This window comes from Dendrobates tinctorius, unplaced genomic scaffold (genome assembly GCF_039654945.1).
Source record: "Dendrobates tinctorius isolate UK_male_01 unplaced genomic scaffold, ASM3965494v1 ptg000139l, whole genome shotgun sequence".
NCBI lineage: Eukaryota > Metazoa > Chordata > Amphibia > Anura > Dendrobatidae > Dendrobates > Dendrobates tinctorius.
Window position 1 is genome coordinate 1998639 of NW_027361807.1, and position 18403 is coordinate 2017041.

At 45.3% G+C, this 18403-nt stretch overlaps 1 protein-coding gene across 3 annotated transcripts in view; it reads left to right on the plus strand.

Moving 5' to 3' along the window:
* The window catches only part of CDHR2 (cadherin related family member 2), a 370864-nt gene that overhangs the window by 224358 nt on the left and 128103 nt on the right, over positions 1 to 18403 (plus strand). For all 3 annotated transcript variants that reach the window (XM_073545075.1, XM_073545074.1, XM_073545073.1), the window contains exon 12: positions 11296 to 11526. In XM_073545075.1, the coding sequence (XP_073401176.1) occupies positions 11296 to 11526 (231 nt within the window). The remainder of the gene's footprint in view (positions 1 to 11295; positions 11527 to 18403) is intronic.

Here is an 18403-nt window from a genome sequence, read left to right on the forward strand (position 1 = left end):
CATAAGACCTCAGAAGTGGACATGAATGTCAGACATATGTACCATTCTCCAAAACTTTGATGACTCCACCAAGATGGTGAGTGGCGATGATGCCATAATTAGCATCACCATCCTGCTTCTCTGTGTTCTGAAACGCTCTCTGATCACAATCAAAGAGGATGCATTGCATGCGAAGCACGATGATATGGAGCAAGGAACCATACAGGGTGATTACACGCAGCCCAGCATCATCTCATCCCAACGTGGATTGGGTGACAATGAGGAAAAGGAGGAGGAGGAAGAACAGGAGCTAGATTTATGCACTATAGACGGTACTACCTGCACAACTGTCATACCGTCTGATCAGCGTGGATGGCCTGAGGACAGGGAGGAGGAGGAGGAGGAGAAGGAGGAGAGCATGGTCAGTCTTCCTCTTGGTGAAGACATGGAAGTCTTGCCTGTTAGCAGTCTGACACGCATGGCTGAGTTTATGCTACGCTGCCTTTCCCTTGACCCTCGCGTTCTCCAAATTTTGGGTGACAGTCATTACTGGTTGTTGACACTTCTAGACCCATGCTTCAAGGAAAACTTTCTATCTTTTATTCCTGAGGCAGACAGGTCTACTAAAATGGGGCAGTACCAGAGGGCCATTGTTGTGGAATTGTTAAAAAAATTTCCCACCTGAAAACTCTGATAGCAGAGGTCATAGTTCGTTGGACAACCAAGGCGTACAGGCGAGAGAGACACAACTCCAATCCAGCATAGGCAGGGTAACACTGGCAAAGTCCTGGGAGAGTTTTCTCAGACCCTCCCATCGCACAGGCCCTGAGGCGCAGGGTACTCTCACAAGGAGTGCAAAGTTTTGGAAGATGCTGAGGGAGTACCTTGCTGACCATACCAACGTTCTCCGTGATTCCTCTGTGCCTAATAATTATTAGGTATCCAAGCTGGACACATGGAATGAACTGGCTCTCTACGCCTTGGATATCCTGGTCTGCCCTGCCGCTAGCGTTTTGTCAGAGCGCGTTTTTAGTGCCGCTGGTGGAATTATAACTGATAAGCGCATCCTCCTGTCAACTGAAAATGCTGACAGGCTGACTCTTATGAACAAGGGCTGGATTGGGCCAGACTTCTTAACACCACTGAATGATAGCAGCGTAACAAAAACTCAAATCCAGTGTCTTTTTTGGGAGGTCTGTTCCCTTTCACCTCTTCACACCCATACATGGGTATACGCTTCCTGATTTTGGCTATTTGCTGTAGTCCTCCTCCTTCTCCTCATGCTCAACCTCCACCACCATATCACCAGTGTGACCATGGTCTGTGATGTAACACCCTCATAATTTTTTTAAAGGGTGTATATGATGCCTGTACCAAAAAATGGTTATACAGTATGTTCAAGTATACCCCTCAAGGGTAAATTCTTGTCAGCCCATACACTTATTGCATCGGCATTACAAGTATAGGAGACCCACTCCTTTCTAATGGGGACATTTTTTATGAGGCCCTCCTCCACGTCTCTTCCAAGGGGCATTGGAGTGCCTCCAAATTTTTGGCAGTTCTTGCATTCACTGCATAGGTAAATACTATGGGAGACCCACTTCTTCATAATGGGAACATTTTTTCATGAGGCCCTTCTCTACATGTCTTCAAATTGGCATTGGAATGGCTCCAAATTTTTGGAAGCCCTTGCATTCACTGCATAGGCAAACACTATGGAGACCCATAGGGAACATTGTTTTCAGGAGGCCCTCTTGTACGTCTCTTCAAAGGGGTATTGGGGTGCATCTAAATTTTTACCAGGCCTTGTATTCACTGCATAGGCAAACAGTATGGGAGAACCACTTAGCAATAATGGGAACACTGTTTTCAGGAGGCCCTCTTGTCTGTCTCTTCAAAAGGATATTGGGGTGCGTCTAAATGTTGGCCAGGCCTTGCATTCACTGCATACGCAAACAGTATGGGAGAACCACTTCCTAATAATGGGAACATTGTTTTCAGGAGGCCCTCTTGTATGTCTCTTCAAAGGGGTATTGGGGTGCATCTAAATTTTGGACAGCCCTGCCACTCACTGCAGTATAGGAGACCCACTGTTTCATAATGGGAACAACAAAGCATAGCCGGCTGATGGCTCTCTGAGAATTGTGAGCACCAACTGCTGGCCCTTTAAGAATAGTAAAGGCCGCCTGATGGCCCTATAAAAATAGACTTTGTGCCTTTCAGAGTCCCTCCTTCATTAATGAAACAGGATGTATCTGATGATGTGTCACACACCACATGGCCAGATAAGGTTGTAAAATATTAAAATGACATTTCCCAGTGAATGCATTTGTCTTGGTTGAAAGCAATGCTAAAGTTCAAAAATGCATCAAAAATGCTACGCGTGAACATAGCCCAAGGTGTAGAGGAGCACTTTTGTTTTTGGTTATTTATTTTGCCTTATAAGTCATTACCCTGGAAAGGATGTTCTTTAACATATTTCCAAGGAAAATCCATTTTGGTTTTATTTTTGTATGTTTTATTGTGGGTCTGTAAAAGTGTCAAAAGACTCTGACAGCATTGTTCACACCAGTGACTTGGGAGTCAATCTAAAGATTGCTAAGAAGGGGGGTGCCGGAAAAATGCTCGCGCTTCCCATAGACTTAGATTGGGCTCGTTGCTCGGATTGAGCACCCGAGTATTTCAATTTGCTCGACCTGAGCAGCTAGCACCCGAGCATTTTAGTGCTCAACATCCAACACTGCGGAGACACCATCACATCTTTCTCAACGCAGTGATTCTAGAGCAATGCCCCCATCCCTTATGGGAAATCTGTAAAAACATGCAAAACACAAGCCGCAGAGACACCATCACATGTTTCTCAACGCAAGCAATGACTAGCCAGGTCTTTCCCTGGGAAGGAACAACCACGGGAAGGGCAGTCTTCAACGAAGGAAACCACCTATGCCAAAGCATGGGTCCATCCACAGACAGCTGTTTCGGGGTATTGCCCCTCATCAGTGTGGAGTAGGAAACTGGCCAGTAGGAGCAATGCCTAGTAGAAAACTGTGAAAAATGAGGATGAATGAACTCATGGAGATCAACATCCAACACTGCGGAGACACCATCACATGTTTCTCAACGCAGTGATTATAGAGCAATGCTCCCATCCCTTATGGGAAATATTTAAAAACATGCAAAACACAAGCCGCGGAGACACCATCATGTTTCTCAACACAAGCAATGACTAGCCAGGTCATTCCCCGGGAAGGAAAAACCACGGGAAAGGCAGCTGAGAAGTGCAAGAAACTTATAGATGGCTGCAAGAAATGTTTGAAGGCTGTCATCAATGCCCAAGGGTGTGCAACCCATTATTAATTAGGGGTGCCTTTTTTGCTACACATGTTGCTTATTCTGTTTCTTCTATGAAATTGCAACAGGTAAGTTGAAAAACAATGCTTTATTGTTGCATTACTTTGGAAGGCTAATTAAAAAATCCTGAGGATATAACTTTTGTTACATTTCCATTTATTTACCAAAATATTGTACGGTCTATGAAAAAAATGAAGGGGTGCCAATAATGGTGAGCAGCACTGTATTGGTACTACAACAGTAATACATGGGTCTCTTGGAATTTTACATCCAGCGCAAGATGGGTGTGTCAAGTCCCAGGTGTGGGAGAATGATGGGAACAGTCTATTGTATTTTCCCCACCCACTGGCTATGGTTATGTGTTCCTTTCCACCCATCCTGGATAAAACCTGTTTCAGCACATGGACTGGACATACCTATTGTCTACCCTCCTCCCCCCTCATCAACCACACTGTGGAACTATAATACCTGTGGGGGGATTTTTAAATATATATACATTTCGGGGCACTTCTCTTCTACACTATCACATCTGCAAAGTACCGTATGAACCCAATATAAACCTCTATTAGAGTGACATCTCTGTAACAACCTTGTTTGTGTAAGGCGACCAGGGTGATAGTCGTGGTAACGAGTTGTAATGTTCCCATACCCTGGCGCCATAGAGATGAAATACAAAGTTCTTTCTGCTGTGTGTGTGATGTGTGCAGCAGGGTACTCCCTTCAGTTGCTGGAGTCCCCTCGGTCTCTGTCACTCCAGCTTCAGGTTTCCAGGTCCAATCAAACACTTCAGAGTCCCAGTTCTTTTCCAACAGTTCAACTTTACTAATAACATGAGCACACAGCAATTTTGCAGCACAGTTCTCAGAGTCACACTTCCTGCTCTTTCCCTGTCATCTGGAGAGATCCTGTTCCTTCTAGCAGTTCCCACTGCCTGCTAATCCTGGCCGTATCGTTGGACGATCCGTATCCCGTCTGTGCCTTCCTTTTATCTGTCAACCTCTTTGGACAATCCATGTCCCATCTGTACTTTCCATGTCACCGACTCTCTGTCAGCCCCTCGTCTGGTTCCATTAGGGAAAGGTGTCGGGAGCACCATATCAGCTGCTCCTGCCCTGGTCTTAGACCCCAAATCCTTCCTGGTGATGACTCTGTTGAGCTGGAGCCCATTTACACTGTTCTGCAGCCTGGGGCCCCTTACTTCTGTCTGCAGACTTATCCCCATGGCTTGCCACTGTCTAATGCATACATCCTGCCCTTGGGCAGGCTGCTCGGGCATCTGAATCAGAATCAGGAAGTATCTGTCCTTGTCATGGCTCTGGACAGGAATTCCTTTCCCTGTCCTGGGCTCTATGGAGTTATCTTCGCTGGACTTCCTTTGGTCTGGGGAGGACTATATTAACCTGCCCTACTGTGGGGTTTTTTCAGTGATAGTTCTGTCCTCGACTGACCAGCTCACCTTGCTACACTTGCGTATACCGTTTGTTCCCGTATGCCTGTCCTGTGTATGATTCGGATTGTCCCTCGTTTTGTGCCTGCACTCTGATTCTGTACCTTTGCTATTCTCTGGTTCTGATCTCTGGCTTGTCCTCTGACTACCCTCCTTGTCTCTGCCCTTGGTTACTGTGTTCATGCTCGGTTTCTGACTTTGGCTTGTATTTGACCATTCTTCTGTCTGTGCCCTTGGATACTGCGCTTACTCTCTGGCTATTGAACTTGGCTTGTCTGACCTCTCTCTCCCCCTCTCCCAGCTCTGCCAGCTCCAGCTAGCTCTCTCTCCCTTGCACGGAGCTTGGCTCTTCCTCCAGCCACTCCCCTAGTGGTCACGAGTCTCAGGTCCTGTTTAGAGCAGCGTGTTCTCAGCAGCGGCCACACGCTTCTGTTTGTTACTGCCGTCTCTCCACTTACTACCCCTAGTGTTCATTCCCTGGACACAATCTGTGTGTCCATCACACTCCTCACTGAATAACCCCTTGCTGCCTTTGCCTAACCTAACACTCTTATCTATCCTATTCTCTATCTCTAATGTGCCCCCTCTAATCTAATCCCTCTACAGTTTTATACTACTTCCTAATCTAATCCTAACTCATTAAAGGCATCCACATTACAGTACATAACAAATGCATCACATCGCGGTATACAACAATACATCAATAAACGCTGAGGTGCCACATGTTGTCGTGTGAACAGCATCCAGAAGAGGGAGGGCATATGAGGGTCCCTGCCTTACACTCCTCCCTCTTAGATTATGGTCATCCCCGACCATGGCTGCACCTGTCAAGTTAAAACTGTTAGAAAATTTATATTTTTAAAACATATATACAATTTAAGACAGTCATTATCTGATTACTCTGGTGGGTCAACTGTGACCCCGGCTCCACTCTGTTGCAGCCCTGGAACAATAGAGTCCAAGTACTTTTAACTCGGGTTCGACTGACCCTGGTCCCGTAGCTCCTGGGACTCGGACACATACAGTGCCACACAACAACAGTTCATGCCCATGGGCCAGACCTTTCCCGCTCCGGGTAGCCAAACGGGTGAAGTCTCTTAAAGACATGGCAACAGTCCAATTAATCCTGACCCGGCTTGCTACTCGGATTCTCTCCGCTTTTCCCCCTCTCTCCTTTTAGTAGATCACTGGCTCCTAAACACACATGGGTGGCTTCATCAAGGAACAGTTCAAGGTTAAGACAGGTAAAATTTAGGGCTAATACAGGTAAAATGTAAGGTTAAAGCAACACAGTCCTTAACGCAGCTGCACATGCAGTCCATAGTGATTAACCCTTTCAGGGTTCCAGTCCCATAATCCAGCAGGGGGTACGCAAATGTGCGTATATAAAACTTGGATGAGGGGGGGAAACAAGCAAAAGTCTCTCAACTGTGATTGTATGGGTCACCACCGACACCCAATCCTGGTGCCGTCCAGGGCTTCCTGGCTTCCAGAGACACAGAACAGTTGCTAAATTTTTCCATTTCGGTGCAACCGGCACAACTCTTTTTTAAAGGACCACATTAATCCACGCAAGGCCGCTGTGCAGCATAGTGGTCCAAGTTCAAGCCCTGCACAACGATGTAAGTGTGGGCCAAAGACCCGCTGGATGAGTCTTCACTACTTCTCTACTACTTCTATTCCGTCCCCCCTCCAGCATGGGCCCATTGCTTCCGGGACTTCCTGATCTTGTGGCCCAGCTGCCCCCACCGCAGTCTGTTCAGGCACCACTTCCTTCTGTCTAGCTGCAGGAGCCGCAGTCGTTGCAGTCGGCCACACATCATATTGGGCAGCACGTGCCTGCTGCTCCTCTGGACTGGAGACCATCCCGATGGTCACAGCATATTGCCCCCGAGGTCCCTGTGCCTTGACAAAAGTCACCTGGTCCCACTCCACTGTATGGGACCGTCACATTGAATAGACCCGTCATTTACGTAAATTTTCTCTCAGGTCCTAGGCTCATAAATAAACCCATATCCTTGGGTGTGATGAAAGTACTTGATGTAACTGTGGGTTACCCGGCCTTATATGGATCCCTCGCCGGGGTGATGCAATTCTCTCACAATTCAGCTTTCTCGTCGCTTTTTCTACTCTATCACTTCCATAATCCACCAAGCCTCCTCCACAGTGGGCACGCTTTCACGCCGCTGGATTTGGTAGAAGCCAGAGCAGGCCTCTGGACCGAGGGAGGCAACGGAACCGGAGAAGGTGGCAGAGCCAGGGGCAGTGGACGGGACCAAGGATGGTGATGGAGCCGAGCAGGGTGGCAGTGCAGGAGTCAGTAAGGCAACTGGGATGGGAACAGACTCTCTACTCACCGACGCTGTGTCCGATGACAATCCCTTCACGCAGCCGCATGAGCTTGGATGAAAGTTACGACAACTCGTCGCAACAAGGCCTCCAATGTCTTTCAGGCCGCTTCCGGTTCCTCGGGCTTCACGATGCACAAGTGTCTAGCAAACTCTTTCCCCGCCGTCCGAAGGTTAACCAGTCATCAAATTCCTCCAGCTGCCAGCTTCCGGGATGTGGGCCCATCTCCGCCCTGGCTGCAGACTGCTCCCAGTCCTGGTGTCCTGTTAGTCCTCTGAAGGACATGCTTAATCTTTGCATCGCTCCAGGTAATGACGTCTCTCCCACAAACACACTGGCTGGTCTTCCTGGGTTCCTTCTGTTCGTGGGTGGAGTCACTTCTGGCTGCTCTATCCATTTCTTCATATTATGTTGCGGGGGTTGGGATTTCTTCTCCCACACCATCTTGGGTGGGCACATGTCACAATGAGTCATGGCCACATCTCAGACCACTGTCTCTGCCATTTCCGCACCCTTTTCTTCTTATGACGCCCACAAAGGGTGGCACCACCCTCAGTTTTTGTGCCACTGACCACAGTCTTCTTGTCAGTGTTTGGCGCCATCTTAAAGTCACTATCTGTTTCTATGTTTATCTCTCTCACAGCTGTCACTTCTAGGGTTTCTCCGCTCTTGACAAAAAAGGTATCGGCATCCTGCCGGTTACGCCAGTTCTGTAAGGCAGCCAGGGTGGTAGTCGTGGCAACGAGTTGTAATATTCCCACACCCTGGCACCCTGAAATACAAAGTTATTTCTGCTGTGTGTGTGATGTGTGCAGCAGGGTACTCACTTCAGTTGCTGGAGTCCTCTTGGTCTCTGTCACTCCAGCTTCAGGTTTCCAGGTCCAATTAAGCACTTCAGAGTCCTGGTTCTTTTCCAACAGTTCAACTTTACTAATAACATGGGCACATAGCACTTTGGCAGCACAGTTCTCACTGAGTCTCACATCCAGCGCTTTTCCTGTCATTGTCACGGAGTGACTGACCAGTGCAACACGACCCAATGATCGGCTGGTCACCAAACAGGAAACAAACAAGGGAACACCGGGGACACAATTACAACGGTGTGCCCTGTGATAGGGAATGGGGAAATGAACACCTCCTTCACTCTCCTGAAGATGTGCCCTGCTCTTACTAGCTTCCCTATACAGGTTCTTTCAACCTGTCGCCGATCAGGATACCTTAGTCCTCGCTTGCCCTTTGCCCTGCACCTATTCCTAAGTAAGAAATTGGCAAGTGAAGACAATGGTCCCTATTGTGAATTCCCTTGCTCGGCTTCTGAGCTGGAGCTCCCTCTGGTGGTTACTGGGAGTAGTGGAGCTGGCCAGTCTGATGTAAGTTTGCCACCTGATGGCGATGATTGGGAATCTGGGATTACTGGCTGGGAGCATATAAGTGAGCAGGCTTCCCTTAGTGGTTGCTGGTGATTGCCTCCTTGTGCATTTTGAGCGCTTCAGTCTCCTGCCTGATCTGCGTGGTTCAGTTAAGTGATTTTTTTGCTAATCCTTTGCATCCAATCTGGTTGTGCCTTTTTTTTGCTTTCTGCTTGGTTGCGGGGGTTCAGCGTACTCCCTGCTGGGGGCAGCGCTGGGCCTTGCTCCATATGTTACAGCTTGTGCCAGTTTGGTCAGTCCTCTGTTATATTAGTATCTTTTGCTTTGCTTCCAGTTCACACCAGAGTGCTGATCAAGTGGGGGTGAGGTCGTGTAGCCTCAGGTTTTTGTATATCAGATGTGTTGGATTTTTTAGGGTTTTTGCGTGATTGCAGGCAGTATCTTTTCTGTTCTGTCCTATCTAGACAGTTTGGGCCCCATCAATTGCTCAGTCTATTTTCTGCCTATGTTTGTGTCTCATCTTGTCTCACCGACAATATATGTTTGGGGGTTGGCTATTCCTTTGGGGATCTGCTCCAGGGCAGTTTAGATTTCACCTTTCTGACTTTAGGCTTAGTCAGTTCTCCGGCTGTGCCGAGGCATCTAGGGCATTGTAGGAATGCTCCACGGCTACTGCTAATTGTGTTGTTAGGATCAGAGGTCTGCAATCTGCTGAGTTACCAACCTCTCTGGTTTCCTGGTGGCTTAGCCTGTTCCTGCCATCCTCCTCAGTGACCCATTCATAACAGGTCCCACCGCTGCACTAATACAACACAAGGTAAGGTACGACAGACAGTAAAAGGAACAGGGTAACAAAATTACAACATATAGCTTTCTGCTGTAAAGCACTGCACAGCAGGATCACAACACCAGATACACCACAAAGAGCTGAGGCACCACCGCTCCCAGCAAGCTCCTTCCTCCAGTTCGGTCGCTGTAGCATGAACTCTAACACCAACTGTCAGATGATGCATCAGGTAGCCTTTTAAAGGATGGTATGAGTGGTCACAACCTGCATCAGCAAATTCAGCAGCAATGTAATTACACCAGTGGCCACAGGGGGAAAAACTGATATTAAGCCCCGATGGCCTGAGAAGAAAAAAGTTTTAATCTGAGAATCCAGGTCTGCCATAGATCCAAAAATGGATCATGACAGTCATCTGGACAGATCCTGTTCCTTCTAGCAGCTCCCACTGTCTAACAATCCTGGCCGTATCGTTGGACGATCTGTGTTCTGTCTTTGCCTTCCTTTAACCTGCCATCCGGGCAACTTCTTTGAACAATCCGTGTCCCATCTATACTTTCCATGTCACCAGCTCCCTGTCAGCCCCTTGTCTGGTTCCATTAGGGAAAGGTGCCGTGAACGCCATCTCAGCTGCTCCCGCCCTGGTCTTAGACCCCGAATCCTTCCTGAGGATGATTCTGTTGAGCTGGTGCCCGTTTACACTGTTCTCCAGTCTGGGGCCCCCTACTGCCATCTGCAGACTTATCCCCATGGTTTGCCACTCTCTAATGCAAACATCCTACCCTTGGGCAGGCTGCCCGGGCATCTGACAGAACCAGGAAGTATCTGTCCTATACCCCCTGCTCTGTGCTGCTCTGTTCTAACTCCTCCCCACTGAATAACCCCTTGCTGCCTGTGCCTAACCTAACCCTCTATCTCAATCTATCTAATCCCCCTATGGTTCTATAATACTTCCTAATCCAACCCTAACTCTATTCAGAAGACACATTAAAGACATCCACATTACAGTACATAACAAATGCATCACATTGCAGTATACAACAATACATTAATAAACTCTGAGGTGCCGCATGTTGCCGTGCGAACAGCATCCAGGAGAGGGAGGGCACATGGGGGTCCCGTCACCTCCTTACATTTGCATTGTAAAGCCACGTTCACATGCTCAGTATTTAGTCAGTATTTTACATCAGTATTTATAAGCCAAAACCAGGAGAGGAACAATCAGAGGAAAAGTATAATAGAAACACGTCACCACTTCTGGATTTATCACCCTCTCCTGGTTTTGGCTTACAAATACTGAGGTAAAATACTGACCAAATACTGAACACGTGAACGTGGTCTATGAGACTTTAATCTCTATCTTATTTGCCTCCTGTTGGGTAAATATTAGGGTTGACCGAATAGCTTTGGATAAGTGCTTATTCGAATAGCTATAGTGCTTCCCGAATAGCTGCATGGGGAACCCGAATACCTGGAACGCTCTTGATAATCAGCTGTTCAACGCCGCAGCTGCATGTGTCGCTGCTGTGTAACAGTCACAACACATGCATGGAGAGGCTATTTGTTGAAACTGTCACACAGCCGCAACACATGCAGCTGTGGCGTTGAACAGCTGATTACAGGAAGAGTTCCAGGTATCTGGGTTACCGATGCAGCTGTTAAACGCAGCCCATTAATGCTATGTGAACCCAGCATAAGAGCTATAGCTATTTGGAGGACTTATCCGAGGCTATTCGATCAACCCTAATAAATATCTATCCTGTTCTTGAGTGAGGTACCATTTTTAAGGTCAAAAGCCAGGCTCTAATATACTTGATCCTTTTACTACTGTGGAAGATAGGACGTAGGAAAAGGCTATGCTAAAATGTTGTGCCATGCATGAGGGGGTCTTTGAGGCATAGGGGTTCAGTTTCAAATTTTGTTATACAGCCCCATGATTGCTTTCAATACCCCAGATTCTGTATGTGGAAGACTATTTAGTAGTTTGATAAATCATATTCATTACTTCCCTACAGGCTCAAGAAAAGATGCCAAATATCCATGGGCAGAATGCAACAGCTTCAACAGCTGTTACCATCCGCATTCTAGACATTAATGACAACAAGCCCCAGTTTTACAACTGTGATGTGACTGACTGTAATTTCACTGCTTCCCCTGTTGAAAGATTTCATGGAGAAATTGAGGAACATTCTTCAGTCCGGGTACCAGTGTCAAATTTGGACATCACTGCTCATGATCCTGACAAGGTATGTAACCAGTACTGAGGGAGAATGTTTTATTCTATCAACATTACACTAACCTGATTTCTGACCATGTGTAATGTCTGTGTGCTGCTTTTGGTTTTACAGAAAAAAAATAAAATTAGTCAGATCTGTAAACGGCATAACAAGAAAAAAAAAATCAAACCCCCAAAATTAGGGCTTTTTTGCCGCCTCAAGATTTCAATAAATTGCAATAAGAGGCGATCATCACATCGTATCTACCCCTAAATTGTATCATTCATTAGAAAAGTGAGCTCAGGGTGCAGAAAATAAGCCATCACACAGCCAGAGATCCCAAAAAATGAAAATGTTACAGGTCTCAGAAATTTACAAAAAAAGTACAACTCGTCTCCCAAAAAACAAGCCCTCATATGGCTATATTGATGGAGATATAAAAAAGCAAATAGAAAATCACAATGTTATTGTAATAATTATGCTGGAGGACTCAGGAGTCTTTTTGCGTGGAGCAAGACACTACAAAGCACAGTTTGTAGGTGAAAGTCTATATTAGGCCAGTTTCACACTACCGTATGGCCGACTGCTCTGCTTAATCTGCAACTTCCTACCCAGGCCTCCCTGGATAATCTAACACTTTGTTTGGACTTGCTTATCCATGCATGGACTAGACTCGGACCTACTTGTTTCCAGCATTCTCAAGTGCAAACTGCGCTTCACAGACTGTTTTGCTGATTGCATTTCTCTCTGAGTTTTCCCACAGACTTGTTAAGTAGTTATTCTAAGTGTTATGGACTTGAGTTTTCTCTGCACTTGTTTGAAGCACCGTGTGTTTATAAGGCTAGTGTTACACTAGCATATGGCCGAGGTGCGGAGGGCTGCGGGCTCCCTCCATGAAGCTCTGCCCCCGGTCGCACCTCCTCCGGTCAGTTCCGCCTCTGTCGGCTTGCGACCTGCGTACCCTATCTTTAGCATTAAAGATGCCGATGAATGCAGATGCCTCCGCATGCGTCTTTTTGACGGTGCGGCGAGCCCACCAAAATGCAACATGCTGAGTTTGGCGCAGGTTGCAACACAGTCAAAAAGACGCATGAGGAGGCCTGCAATCCTAATGCTAAAGATAGGGTACACAGGTCGCATGCCGACAGAGGTGGAGCTGACCGGAGGAGGTGCGGCCGGTGGCAGAGCACGGATAAGTCCAAACAAAGTGTTAGATTATCCACGGAGGCCTGGGTAGGAAGTTGCAGATTAAGCAGAGCAGTCCCGACTCCCGAGCTTTGCAGCTAATTAAACAAAGGCAGAACCAGAGCAGCTGTGAGCACGTTGCGGGATGCAGTGTCAGACAGCAGACAGAGCAAGAGTTAACGTATTTTACTGTAATAAGTATGTACTCCACACAAGGGAGAAAAAGAGGTAAACATAAACAGGGATAGTGCAGGTAGTAGGTAATAAAGGATACACGGTTGGGGAAAATGCAGGGGAAGATGACGGCAGCAGTTCTTAAGGTAAAACTTATCCAATCCGACAACTTCCAGACTTTAGAGTCCACAAAACAATCATTGGCGCCAATAACAGTCAGCACGGGGTTAATCCGGTGTAGTTTTGAAGACAATGACTAGCTGAGTCCTCCCGGGAGAGATGAGCTTCTGATGCCGCCTGCGGGATCCTGAGTCCAGTGGGTGCTGTGGAGGGTAAGGCAAAGGTCACAGCAATGTCGGAGCCCAATATGGGATGAAAAATATGCACTGGGGGGTCAGGATAAAGTTCACAGTCACACACCCGGTCCTTCTTAGGCGGCACGCGCGCGGTACTCATGAGCCTAGAACGTTTGGCACTTTCCTTTGCGGGGTCCAACAGGCACACGGTACATCTCTGTTCACAGTCTCTGCGGACGGCAGTGGGGATGCTGGAGCGCGGGACTGCGCTGCTACAGTGCTCGAGGGATGGAGCACTCACCTCTCCCTGCTGCGCGCTGTCAGTTCCCGCCAAGTCTGTCTGTTTCCACGCATGCTTTTGCCTTTTTACCTCAGACATGCCCTCTGCTGTCAACTGCAAAGGTTGGTATGGTTCTCTAAGCTTTCCACCGGACAACAGAGGAGACAGCCCCAACAGTTCTGGACCCAGCGCAAGAAAGGTACCCACAGCCTGTTCGTTCTGCTTACACAGCAGCCAGCTTACGTGTTGCAGGTGAAGGTAAGCAGCACCGAGGATGCAGCACAAGTAATCAGGAGCAGGAGGAACACTGGCACAGATGAATGCAGCAGAACTCAGAGAGTGAGGAACAGTATATTCACACAGGTTTGCAGGAGCAACTGGAAAACCAGGAAACCACCAGGAGCAGAACACAGGCAGAATACTCTTGCACAGACTAGAGTATGGGGTGGAGTTATAAGGCAGGAAGACAAGGGACACATGAAACAAAAGACACCACCTTGAAAAAGGGCAGGTATGCCCAAAAGGTAGCCAAAAATATTCAGAGTCCTGACAGTCAATGTCGTTAACCCATTCCAGCCATTGGACGCACCAGTACATTCTATTTTACAGCTGTTTAACATTCTGTTTAACCCCCTAAATGCCGTGATCAATAGCGATCAGAGCATTTACAAGGCTGTGAGAGGGAGAATGCTACCTCTCCTGTCAGATTGGTACTCCCTTGACGTCATTGCTTTCTGCAGATCATTGTCATGGCAACCCAAGGTCAAATGATGACCTCTTGGTCTCCCAGATAAGGTGGTCTGTTTTAGACCATGCCATGAGAAGGGTTCAAGAGGCTTCTATCAGTGTAACACTGACAGATATAATGCTTTGCAATGCATTATATCAGTGATACGAGTAATAGAAATTAAAGTCCCATAGAGGGACTAAGTAAAAACGTGGAAAAAAAAATAAAAATTGTAAAAATATTTTAAAATAAAAAAAAATTATTCCAATAAATTCGCATTTTTATGTAAAAAAAAATAAACAAAAAAGTACATATATTTGGTATATCTGAGTCCATAACGACCCGACCTATAAAGCTGTTACACTAGTTAACCCCTTTAGTGAACACCATAAAAAATAAACATGGCAAAAAAGCCACCAAACAAAAAGTGGAATAAAACACCATAAAATAGACGAATGTAATTGAAAATGCTATAGCTGAAAACGCCATCTTGCCACGCAAAAAAACAAGCTGCCATACAGCTCCATCAGTGGAAAAATAAAAAAGCTATAGCTCTCAGAATATAGCGATGCAAATACAATTTTGTTTTCTAAAAAAAAAATTGTTTTCATTGTGTAAAAGCAACAAGACATAAAAATTGGTATAAATGTGGTATCGCTGTAATTGTACTGACCCCAGAATAAAGCTGTCTTATCACTTTTCCCACATGGTGAACAGCATTAAAAAAAACCCCCAAAACTCTTTCTAAATTGCAGGTGTTTGTTCATCCTGCCTCACAAAAATTGGAATAAAAAGCGAACAAAAAATGTTACGTGCCTGAAAATAGTACCAATAAAAACACCAACTTGTTCCCTAAAAAATAAGCCCTCACATTAATCTGTTGACAGAAACATAGACAAATTCTAACTCTCAAAGTATGTGTGTTTTTAGTGTGTGATAGTAGCCAAACGTAAAAAGCTATTACTGTAATCGCATCAACCCACATAATAAAGTCATCTAATCACTTACAGTTGTGGACAAAAGTATTAACACCCCTGCAATTCTGTCAGATAATACTCAGTTTCTTCCTGAAAATGATTGCAAACACAAATTCTTTGGTATTATTATCTTCATTTAATTTGTCTTAAATGAAAAAACACAAAAAGAATTGTCCTAAAGCCAAATTGGATATAATTCCACACCAAACATAAAAAAGAGGGTGGACAAAAGTATTGGCACTGTTCGAAAAATCATGTGATGCTTCTCTAATTTGTGTAATTAACAGCACCTGTAACTTACCTGTGGCACCTAACAGGTGTTGGCAATAACTAAATCACACTTGCAGCCAGTTTACATGGATTAAAGTTGACTCAACCTCTGGCCTGTGTCCTTGTGTGTACCACATTGAGCATGGAGAAAAGAAAGAAGACCAAAGAACTGTCTGAGGACTTGAGAAACCAAATTGTGAGGAAGCATGAGCAATCTCAAGGCTACAAGCCCATCTCCATAGACCTGAATGTTCCTGTGTCTACCGTGCGCAGTGTCATCAAGAAGTTTAAAGCCCATGGCACAGTGGCTAACCTCCCTAGATGTGGACGGAAAAGAAAAATTGACAAGAGATTTCAACGCAAGATTGTGCGAATGTTGGATAAAGAACCTCGACTAACATCCAAACAAGTTCAAGCTACCCTGCAGTCCGAGGGTACAACAGTGTCAACCTGTACTATCCGTCGGCGTCTGAATGAAAAGGGACTGTATGGTAGGAGACACAGGAAGACCCCACTTCTTACCCTGAGACATAAAAAAACCAGGCTGGAGTTTGCCAAAACTTACCAGAAAAAGCCTAAAACGTTTTGGAAGAATGTTCTCTGATCAGATGAGACAAAAGTAGAGCTTTTTGGGCAAAGGCATCAACATAGAGTTTACAGGAGAAAGAAAGAGGCATTCAAAGAAAAGAACACGGTCCCTACAGTCAAACATGGAGGAGGTTCCCTGATGTTTTGGAGTTGCTTTGCTGCCTCTGGCACTGGACTGCTTGACCGTGTGCATGGCATTTTAAAGTCTGAAGACTACCAACAAATTTTGCAGCATAATGTAGGGCCCAGTGTGAGAAAGCTGGGTCTCCCTCAGAGGTCATGGGTCTTCCAGCAGGACAATGACCCAAAACACACTTCAAAAAGCACTAGAAAATGGTTTGATAGAAAGCACTGGAGACTTCTAAGGTGGCCAGCAACGAGTCCAGACCTGAATCCCATAGAACACCTGTGGAGAGATCTAAAAATGGCAGTTTGGAGAAGGCACCCTTCAAATATCAGGGACCTGGAGCAGTTTGCCAAAGAAGAATGGTGTAAAATTCCAGCAGAGCATTGTAAGAAACTCATTGATGGTTACCGGAAGCGGTTGGTTGCAGTTATTTTGGCTAAAGGTTGTGCAACCAAGTATTAGGCTGAGGGTGCCAATACTTTTGTCTGGCCCATTTTTGGAGTTTTGTGTGAAATGATCAATGTTTTGCTTTTTGCTTCATTCTCTTTTGTGTTTTTTCATTTAAGACAAATTAAATGAAGATAATAACACCAAAGAATTTGTGTTTGCAATCATTTTCAGGAAGAAACTGAGTATTATCTGACAGAACTGCAGGATTGTCAATACTTTTGGCCACAACTGTATACTGCACGAAAAGCAGCATATAAAATAGATAGAAAAAATTCTTGACCTGCTGTTGATTTGTTAATTCTGCTTCCCAAATATCACAGTAACACTCTCCTCACATAGCAGCATTTTAATATGGCGCTCCTTCCTTTATGAGCTTTCCACTGTGTCTCCAAATTGAGATCCATTTTTTTTCAAACTAAACCTTTTAAAAATTAAAAACTTGGGGTGAAAACAACATTTTAGCGGTAAACATGTAATTATTCTTTCTTCACCACCCAATGGTATAAAATTCAGTGAGCACATGTGATGTCAACATACTCACTGGACAACTAGATGAATTCATTGCAGGGTGTAGTTTGTAAAATAGGGTTACTTCTGGGGGTCCTGCTATTCTAGCACCTCAGGGACTCTGCCAATGTGACATGGCACCCTTAAACCATTTCAGTAAAATCTGAGCTCCAATATGGCGCTTCTTGCCTTCTGAGCTTTGCACTATCCTCAAAAGTAGTTTTCAACAATATATAGGGTATTGGTGTACTCAGGACTATTTGTGTAACACATTTTAAAATTCTATTTCTCCTATTATCTCTTTTGAGAATTAAAAAGTTGGTGCCAAAGCAACTCTTTTTGTGGAAAAAGATTTAATTTTCCATTAACTCAGCTGACAAGAATATGAACCGCCTGAGAGTTAAAAATGCTCACTACACCCATAGATGAATTCTTTGAGAGGTGTAGTTTCAAAAATGGGGTCACTTGTTTCTACTGTTTAGGTACATCAGGGGCTCTGCAAACGTGACATGGTGTCCATTATCTATTTCAGAGAATTTTGTGCTCCAAAAGTCAAATGGTGCTCCTTCCCTTCCCAGACCTACAATGTGCCCAATCAGTAGTTTTCCACCACAGGAGAAATTGCACAATAAATTATATGATCCATTTTCACCTGTTCTTGTGAAGATGAAACATTTGGGGCTAAAGCAACATTTTTGTGGGAAAAATATTAATTTTCATTTTTTTCCTTACACATTTAACTGCTGTGAAGCACTTAAAGCGTTAATAAAATCCAGACCAGCTCCTGGGCACTAGATGCTGCAGAGAAAACAAAAAAAAAATTCAGCATCTGCAGTGAGTGGGTAAGTATATTAAAACATGACTTTTATTATGACATTCAAAATAAAAAATAAAATGACATAATTAGGAACATGAAGGGGAAAAAGTGGGAACGAGAGGAACACAGGTTTTTGCATTTTGAGCTGAACCGCTGTTAATCCAGAACTAAGAGCAGATGAATTCAAAATGAGTATTGTTATGATTGAGTCACCGTAGGAGGCAAAAATAGAAATGCAAGCTAAGTCCAGAAAACCAGAGAAGTTGGCAGCTATCGGATTGCAGACCCCTGAACCTATCAACACAACTAGCAGTAGCCGTGGGGGGCTCCTACGATGCCCTAGGCCCCTCGATCACAGCCGGAGGACTACATAGCCTAAAGACAGAAAGGGAAATCTAAACTGCCCCAGAGCAGACCCCAAAGCAAAAGGCAGCCCCCCACATATAATGACGGTGAAGCAAGAAGAAAGAACAAAACATAGACAGAAAGATAGACTGAGCAAAGATGGG